Consider the following 9,489-nt stretch of genomic DNA (forward strand, 5'->3'; position numbering starts at 1 on the left):
TGAAAAATAATGTATTTGGACTTTCCACTGAAAACAAACAATGACCTGAAAATGTTCTAAAAGTCAATGAATGAATGGAACCATTTATTTGTCTCTACAGTTTGAAGGAAGTTTCTAACTAGCATTAGCGCTATGAAGTCTATAGTAACTGCTAGCATGCCATAGACTTCCAGTCATTGCGCTAACGCTAGTTGGCATTGGCTCCCAAAACGACCTCTAACTTCCTTCATACAGGATGCAGAGACATTAAAATGGTGTCCATGAGTTCATCTGACTCTGGGGAAATAGATAAAGGGCTTCACTGCCTAAATCCCGAAAGAATCCCTTTAAATTGAGTTTTTCAGTGATTGCAATTATTAATTTTTGCAATTACATTTACATTGTAATCATTTAGCAGACACTCTTATCCAGAGCGACTTTCAATTATTGCAAAATGTGAATCACAATTTTAAAAGTATTTAGTATTTTGAAAAGTTTAGTTCAGCCCAGTGTGAATCAAATGACAAATGACAAAATACTCAGAAGTAATTAAAATACGTATTTCAAATAGATGTAAGAGAAATACTGAACATCTCTGGCTACTACCCAACACTCTGTCACACTTCCTTATCAAAGAAAACACAACCCCTCTACATACAGAGTACACAGTCAAGTAGGAAGCCCCTCCCTGTCCTCTCGTGTAGAGTTCCATGAAACAGAAAGTAATCTTTGACACTGCCATTGCTTAACCTACGGGAGAGAGCACCGAAATGGCAGAGAATCAGGAACTGTTCTGTTGCTCCATCTGTCTGGATCTACTGAAGGATCCGGTGACTACTGCCTGTGGACACAGCTACTGTATGGGCTGTATTAAAGAAAGCTGGGATCAGGATGATCTGAAAGGTGTCTATAGCTGTCCTCAGTGCAGAGAGACCTTCACTCCAAGGCCTAATCTGAGGAAAAATAACATGTTGGCTGAGATGGTGGAGAAACTGAAGAAAACAGGACTCCAGGCTGCTCCCCCTCCTGCTCTGTGCTATGCTGGACCTGGAGATGTGGCGTGTGATTTCTGCACTGGGACCAGAAAGCAGAAAGCCCTCATGTCCTGTCTGGTGTGTCTGGCCTCTTACTGTGAGACTCACCTCCAACCTCACTATGAATTTCCTGCTTTCAAGAAGCACAAGATGGTCAAAGCCACCTCACAACTACAGGAGAAGATCTGCTCTCATCATGACAAACTGCTGGAGGTTTTCTGTCGTACCGATCAGCAGTGTATCTGTTATCTGTGTACAATGGATGAACATAAAGGCCATGATACAGTGTCAGCTGCAGTAGAGAGGACTGAGAAACAGGTAAGACCAGAACTACTTGTTGGTGACTGTCTGATAAACAAATAATTAAAGATACAGTAGGAACTAAGGCTATTTGAATATGAGATCATTCAAATGATATCGATCCACGGCAGAACAAATATGAACACAAACCTTGAGTATATAGATATGTTAACCCAGATTCTCCAAATGTATCACCATTTTCTAAAGTCAAACACTATTATCATTCCGAATGCCCTTTTAGGAGTTCAAAGTTCAGTCTCAACCCCTTGATAAATGTACGTCTACCATAAAAACTAGAATCATTCACATAGCAACATTTAAATATCTTATGGTAAAGGGACTTCCTCAAGATGTTAGACCTTCAACTCTATGGGCCCTATGTCCCGTTACTATACTATCGATCTACTGGACAAATAAAGCTTGATAGCTCATTGAAGAGTGATTCTCCACAGAGGCAGCTGGGGATGAGTCAGCAGAAGGTCCAGCAGAGATTCCAGGAGAGAGAGAAGGACCTGAAGGAGCTCCAACAGGCTGTGGAGTCTCTCAAGGTGAGTATTGTTGACCAGAGGAGACACACCATTTCACTTCTATCCTCCAGTCAGAGAGAGGGAGAGAGGTAGAGGGGCCCCTATCCAATCCCACTGACCCCACTATTGGGAACAAGCTGTCTGAAACCCTTTCAGAGTATAGACTGCTTAATGTAACCGGCGAGGTGGGGACAGCTGAAGGGGGAGTTTGAGTCTCTCTGTCAGTGATGGGATGTAGGGAAAGCCCAGAGCTAGATTTCCGTGTTGAGAGAGATGGATGCTCCCAGCTCTTTCTTTTTGGGGTTGGAAAAACAGAGTGGGGAAACCAAGAAGATCCCTTGTTTTATATTTGTCTGATGGGCGGGTAACTTCTGTTGTGGGGAGATGAGGGAGCCTGATGGGTGGGTAACTTCTGTTGTGGGGAGATTAGGGAGCCTGATGGGTGGGTAAATTCTGTTGTGGGGAGATGAGGGAGCATGATGGGTGGGTAACTTCTGTTGTGGGGAGATGAGGGAGCCTGATGGGTGGGTAACTTCTGTTGTGGGGAGATGAGGGAGCCTGATGGGTGGGTAACTTCTGTTGTGGGGAGATGAGGGAGCCTGATGGGTGGGTAACTTATGTTGTGGGGAGATGAGGGAGCCTGATGGGTGGGTAACTTCTGTTGTGGGGAGAGGAGGGAGCCTGATGGGTGGGTAACTTCTGTTGTGGGGGAGATGAGGCAGCAGGCTGTGGAGTTGTACTCTGATTTATAGAGGGCAGAACTCTGTGATCCTGGGTGTTCTCAGGTTCTGCTCACAGACCTTTCCAAACTCTCTCTGTCACAGAGAAATCAAATTGACATTTCCCTGGCCTTTCACAAACTCTCAGCTGCTGTCTCTCTGTACCTGCCTGTCCAGGAGTGGGGACAAGGCCTGGTGGACCTGGAGAGCAGGGTGGCAGCGTTCTGACTCAAAGCAGCGCAGAGGATTCTGTACCGTACGGAGGTGGGCTGGAGGGAACCAGCATGTGCTCTGTTGAGGAGGGCTGGTGGTTTGGGGCTGGATCAGCAGCTCTTCACCATGAGGCAGGAGAGACTCAATACAGCAGGGGTCTCTGATTTCTATGCTGCAGTACTGAGGGCTGGAGCAGCCTGAGGAGGTGCCACCACCGTTTCCACCACTGCAAGTGACAGCAGAGACTGGGGACTGGCAGGAGAGTCCGGAGGACTTACTGACTTTTAACACTCTGAGCTTAGTGGGAGTGAAGGGGCATCAGTGGCAGGGGGTTGTGGGGGCTGAGAGCATGGCAGGGTATAGGTGGAGGGGCTCTATAAGCTCCCAGTGCTGGAAAGGTCAGGGGTCGTCCAGTGGAGGGTATTACATGGAGCCCTGGACACCAATAGCTGGTTGGCTCGGGTTGGCTCGGGTTGACCTGGGAGTTGGGGAGGGGTGTCCGTTTTCTGCAATGACAGACTGTGCATCATGTTTTTTCTGTGTTGCCAGGGTAATGCCATTACTGTTGACGCCTTAGGGTTGAGTTTGAGTTGTACAAAATGATCAACAGTGTGGAGATGTTTCAGGAGGTATGGGGGCTCAGGGGGGCTGTCTGTACGGCTGGAGAGGAGGGGTTGGATGGACGGTTGGTATGTGGTGCTGGTTGGTGTATTGTACTGTGGTGTTGGGTACTGGATAATGTGATTGTGTGGAGGTTGTGGTGTCACGCAATGTGCTTTTAGGAGGGGGGTGTTAGTGTAATGAGGATGGCTCATTAAAGTAAGACAAGTCAGTCTCTCTCTCTCTCTCTCTCTCTCTCTCTCTCTTAACAGCGCTCTGCACAGGCAGCAGTGGAGGACAGTGATAAGATCTTTACCGAGCTGATCCGCTCCATTGAGAGAAGGCGCTCTGAGGTGAAGGAGCTGATCAGAGCCCAAGAGAAGGCTCAAGTGAGTCAAGCTGAAGGACTCCTGGAGCAACTGGAGCAGGAGATAGCTGAGCTGAGGAAGATAAGCACTGAGCTGGAGCAGCTCTCACACACAGAGGATCACATCCATTTCCTCCAGGTAACTCAACTGCCTTGATACATGTGATATGAAATTAAAACTCAATGTGAAACTCTCAATCATTTGGTTCTGTTCTCTCTCTCTCTCTCACCCCAGAGTTATCAGTCTCTCTCCGGTACCAGTGTATCTTCAGACTTACCCAGCATCGTTGTCCGTCCTCTTCAGTACTTTGGAGATGTGAGTAAGACTGTGTCTGAACTGAGAGAGAAACTAGAAGACGTCCTTAAAGGAGAATGGACCAAGATCTCCTCTACAGGTGTGTTGAAAATAATAAGAACATCAACTTTAGACCATTGAAAGTTCCCTACTAGTCATATACATGTGGAATATGGTATGATGATAACATTCCCTCTCTCTGTGAATGTGTTTGTGTGTCTGTAGTGAATATAGTGGATGTTGTACTGCCTCCAGAGCCCAAGACCAGAGAACAGTTCTTACAATGTGAGTCTCTTTATTCTGAAGTAACTAACAGTCTCTTTTTACTGACACTCCTAACAATCCCTCTAGAAATATATAGCAATAGTAGATCTAATCAAACACTGGGTATCTATCTGACTCCTCATATTTCTCTGATTTGATCTCTGCTGTGCTCTAATCAAAGACAGGGTAGATACAGTATCTGACTTAACTTATTGTTCTAACTCCCCTCATTGGTCTCTGCTCTGCTCTTCTCCCAGATTCCTGTCAGCTCACACTGGACCCGAACACAGCCGACACACACCTCTCTCTGTCTGAAGGGAACAGAAAGGTGACCTATACAGACCAAGTCCAACCATATCCTGCTCATCCAGACAGAATCACTAACTACTGTCAGGTTCTGTGTAGAGAGGGTCTGTCTGGACGCTGTTACTGGGAGGTGGAGTGGAGTGGGTGGTGTGTTACAGCAGTCTCATATAAAGACATCAGCAGAACAGGGACAGATGGTGGATTTGGATACAATAACAAGTCCTGGAGGTTAGAGTGCTCTAGAGGTGGTTATTGGTTCAGACACAATAATGTTGTGACTAAGGTATCAGGCCCTCAGTCCTCCAGAGTAGGAGTGTACCTTGATCACAAGGCAGGTAATCTGTCCTTCTTCAGTGTCTCTGATACAATGACCCTCCTCCACAGAGTCCAGACCACATTCACTCAGCCCCTCTATCCTGGGTTTAATCTCTTTGGTACTGCTGAGCTGGTTAAACTGTAGTAGGGTCCACATAGATACTAGTCATGCTGGTGGTGATGGTCCCCAGATGTGATGATTCATTCTGCTCTGTTTTTATGTACAATGATTTGATTGATTTGATCTTCAGAAGATGTTATGAATTACAATTCAATGCATTCATATTTTTTTAAGTGCAACGTTTTAATCTTATATATTCCCATTAATCATGATGTTTGCTGTTAATGTATGTTGGTTGTCATTCAGAACCATTGAAATGTTTTCTCAATTGGTTCTCTGTCTCAATGTAATTTTCCTCAGTATCATGGAACAGGTAGTGTTACTTACTTGCTAATTGAACTATATGGGCCGGTTTCCCGGACACAGATGAAGCCTAGTCCTAGACTAAAAAGCATGTTCAATGGAGATGTCCGGGAAACTGGCCCTAAATTTGGCATCTTTTATTCTCCCATACTGCTCAGTCAAGCAACATTAAACCTGTCCAGCAGGTGGTGCTGTTAACCCAACAATAAAAACATCACATATCTTGACTTGCCACTCAGTATATCAGTAATGTTCAGAATTGTACTTTAATATCATTGGAGATTAATGGTCTTTTTAATCCACTACCCAGAGTCAGGAACAGATTAAGTTAGGTCTGCTAATGTTCAGTTATTAAATATGATTCATGGTGATGGGAAATAAAAAATATATCTATTAGTAGTTTTCCTTTGCTATTTATTCCAAGGTGTGTCTTTAACTTGTAAATGGATTGTGTTGAAGCTGGCATGTGGTGTGGATGATAGAATAGAGTGAATAGAGGAGAGAAGAGAGGAGGAGAGGAGAACATCATATAGAAGACAGATAAGATAGAGAGACAATTCATACCCAGGGGAGTTACTGACTCTGGCCCAAATGACACCCTGTTCCCTACGTAGTGCACTAGGCTACTTCTGACCAGATCTAAAGTAGTGCACTACATAGGGAATAGGGTGGAGATTGGAGATTTGCTCACTGTCATTAGAATGAAGATTTCCATACAGGAGTTACTGTCTCTGTCCCAAATCTCTCCCTGTTCCCTACGTAGTGCACTAGGTTTCTTCTGACCAGATCTAAAGTAGTCTTCTAGATTTTACATGTTTTCTCCCTGTCATTAGAAAATGACAATATGGTAATGACTTTAGTGGTTTCCTCCCCCTTTGTTTTTATTGGTTGTGTGTTATGTGTGTTGTTGTGTTAGGTTTTCCCCCTGTGTTCCTAATGGAAAGTCCATTAACAATGAATCACAAACAAATTATATTCCAGTTGTGTTTAGACAACTTCATGGCTGACATCCCCCAGTTCTGTTAAGACCCATTGAACTGGGTCACATTCTAAATGGTCACTTGTATTGATAGTCCATACTGGGCCTATCTTTGGTTAACCATACTGGAGGGTTTCTTTCTGCACACATATTCCCTCATCTCCAGAACTTTACCTGATGTCCCGTCTCTCTCTCTCTCTCTCCCTCTCTCTCTCTCTCTCTCTCTCTCTCTCTCCAGTACCTGTATTGATAGTCCATACTGGGCTTTACTATGGTTCTACATACAGTACCTGTATTGATAGTCCATACTGGGCTTTACTATGGTTCTACATACAGTACCTGTATTGATAGTCCATACTGGGCTTTACTATGGTTCTACATACAGTACCTGTATTTATAGTCCATACTGGGCTTTACTATGGCTCTACATTTTTGTTAGTTTTTCTTCCTCTATAAACTCCAACGCGAAAGGTACTGTTTACTTTAATTTTCATAATGTAATTACGATATACAGTATCTCACAAGTGAGTACACCCCTCACATTTTTGTAAATATTTGAGTACATCTTTTCATGTGACAACACTGAAGAAATGACACTTTGCTACAATGTAAAGTAGTGAGTGTACAGCTTGTATAACAGTGTAAATTTGCTGTTCCTTCAAAATAACACAACACACAGCCATTAATGTCTAAACCGCTGGCTCCAAAAGTGAGTACACCGCTAAGTGAAAATGTCCAAATTGGGCCCAAAGTGTCAATATTTCATGTGGCCACCGTCATTTTCCAGCACTGCCTTAACCCTCTTGGGCATGGAGTTCACCAGAGCTTCACAGGTTGCCACTGGAGTCCTCTTCCACTCCTCCATGACGACATCATAGAGCTGGTGGATGTTAGAGACCTTGCACTCCTCTACCTTCCGTTTGAGGATGCCCCACAGATGCTCAATAGGGTTTAGGTCTGGAGACATGCTTGGCCAGTCCATCACCTTTACCCTCAGCTTCTTTAGCAAGGCAGTGGTCGTCTTGGAGGTGTGTTTGGGGTAGTTATCATGTTGGAATACTGCCCTGCAGCCCAGTCGCCGAAGGGAGGGGATCATGCTCTGCTTCAGTATGTCACAGTACATGTTGGCATTCATGGTTCCCTCAATGAACTGTAGCTGCCCAGTGCCGGCAGCACTCATGCAGCCCCAGACCATGACACTCCCACCACCATGCTTGACTGTAGGCAAGACACAATTGTCTTTGTACTCCTCACCTGGTTGCCGCCACACATGCTTGACACCAACTGAACCAAATAAGTTTATCTTGGTCTCATCAGACCACAGGACATGGTTCCAGTAATCCATGTCCTTAGTCTGCTTGTCAGCAAACTGTTTGCGGGCTTTCTTGTGCATCATCTTTAGAAGAGACTTCCTTCTGGGACGACAGCCATGCAGACCAATTTGATGCAGTGTGCGGCGTATGGTCTGAGCATTGACAGGCTGACCCCCCACCCCTTCAACCTCTGCAGCAATGCTGGCAGCACTCATACGTCTATTTCCCAAAGACAACCTCTGGATATGACGCTGAGCACGTGCACTCAACTTCTTTGGTCGACCATGGCGAGGCCTGTTCTGAGTGGAACCTGTCCTGTTAAACCGCTGTATGGTCTTGGCCACCGTCCTGCAGCTCAGTTTCAGGGTCTTGGCAATCTTCTTATAGCCCAGGCCATCTTTATGTAGAGCAACAATTCTTTTTTTCAGATCCTCAGAGTTCTTTGCCATGAGGTGCCATGTTGAACTTCCAGTGACCAGTATGAGGGAGTGTGAGAGCGATGACACCAAATGTAACACACCTGCTCCCCATTCACACCTGAGACCTTGTAACACTAACGAGTCACATGACACCGGGGAGGGAAAATGGCTAATTGGGCCCAATTTGGACATTTTCACTTAGGGGTGTACTCACTTTTGTTGCCAGTGGTTTAGACATTAATGGCTGTGTGTTGAGTTATTTTGAGGGGACAGCAAATTTACACTGTTATACAAGCTGTACACTCAATACTTTACATTGTAGCAAAGTGTCATTTCTTCAGTGTTGTCACATGAAAAGATATAATCAAATATTTACAAAAATGTGAGGGGTGTACTCACTTTTGTGAGATACTATAACAGCATTTGTTGTTAGTTTTTCTTCCTCTATAAACTCCAACCCGAAAGGTACTGTTTACTTGATTTTTCATCATGTCAGTATGATGTAACAGCATCTGTTGTTAGTCTTTCTTCCTCTCCCCCAGTCCACTTTAACTTTTCTTCTTTATTCCCCGTGGGCTGCCACCTAGTGTCTGGAATACAACTGTATTAAGCCCCTTACAGATGCGCTCATAAATGTACTGCTATTCACAACATGTTTCAGAGATATCAAGATATTATAATGTGTGCATTTGATCAAATGCTCACAGTCAAACAACCAATAATACTGTATGCTTGGATCTTTTCCTGTGTTTGGTCCGGACTGCGTTGACACCTGCAGCAAATCACACCACGGTACGACAGCACCAAGGGGTATGAATGGAAACGGAACGAGACCACTCCTTTTGAGCCAACCTAGGTGCATTGTTTGGTGTGCTCCCGAGTGCGGATAGTGTTCACACCAGTCCAAACAAGTTGGAAAAACCCCCCCAGCTCCAAACCAATTTAGTGTGAAAGCCCCCTTAGTGAGTCATTATTTAAGATGCAAGTGGATTTGTAGATGAGTGAGTCTGTGCAGTTGACTGCAATGGATTTGATCTAAAACATGCACAATGTCATGAAGACCACTGCTACTCCATAGAATGAAACCATCCCCTATGAGGACTAATGACCAACTCTGAAACTCACTACACTATGCTGTACTGACAGCATCATCATCACACTAGCATTAATGTTCACACTCTGGGGCTCATTTGTCCACATTTAAACTGGTCTAGGTCTCCTTACAGGTGAGACACATTTAAACTGGTCTAGGTCTCCTTACAGGTGAGACACATTTAAACTGGTCTAGGTCTCCTTACAGGTGAGACACATTTAAACTGGTCTAGGTCTCCTTACAGGTTGGAGACATTTATACTGGTCTAGGTCTCCTTACAGGTGAGACACATTTAAACCGGTTTAGGTCTCCTTACAGGTGAGACACATTTAAACTGGTCTT

At 44.6% G+C, this 9,489-nt stretch overlaps 1 protein-coding gene across 1 annotated transcript; it reads left to right on the top strand.

Annotated features, from left to right (window-relative positions):
- Positions 1 to 564: 564 nt before the first annotated feature.
- LOC311121374 (E3 ubiquitin/ISG15 ligase TRIM25-like) lies at positions 565 to 5,570 on the top strand. The gene is made up of 6 exons (XM_084195875.1): positions 565 to 1,331; positions 1,766 to 1,861; positions 3,645 to 3,878; positions 3,975 to 4,134; positions 4,260 to 4,319; positions 4,556 to 5,570. The coding sequence occupies exons 1-6, from the start codon at positions 750 to 752 to the stop codon at positions 5,062 to 5,064; spliced, it is 1,641 nt and encodes a 546-aa protein (XP_084052001.1). The 5' UTR covers positions 565 to 749; the 3' UTR covers positions 5,065 to 5,570.
- The last annotated feature ends 3,919 nt before the right edge of the window (positions 5,571 to 9,489 follow it).

This window comes from Coregonus lavaretus, assembly GCF_964263955.1.
Source record: "Coregonus lavaretus genome assembly, contig: HAP1_SCAFFOLD_933, whole genome shotgun sequence".
NCBI lineage: Eukaryota > Metazoa > Chordata > Actinopteri > Salmoniformes > Salmonidae > Coregonus > Coregonus lavaretus.

Excerpts from the sequence above, each read along its gene's own strand:
- LOC311121374 (XM_084195875.1), top strand. The coding sequence starts at position 750 with ATGGCAGAGAATCAGGAACTGTTCTGTTGCTCCATCTGTCTGGATCTA. Across the intron at positions 3,879-3,974 it reads ATCACATCCATTTCCTCCAG|AGTTATCAGTCTCTCTCCGG; the intron begins GTAACTCAACTG and ends CTCTCACCCCAG. Across the intron at positions 4,135-4,259 it reads GACCAAGATCTCCTCTACAG|TGAATATAGTGGATGTTGTA; the intron begins GTGTGTTGAAAA and ends GTGTGTCTGTAG.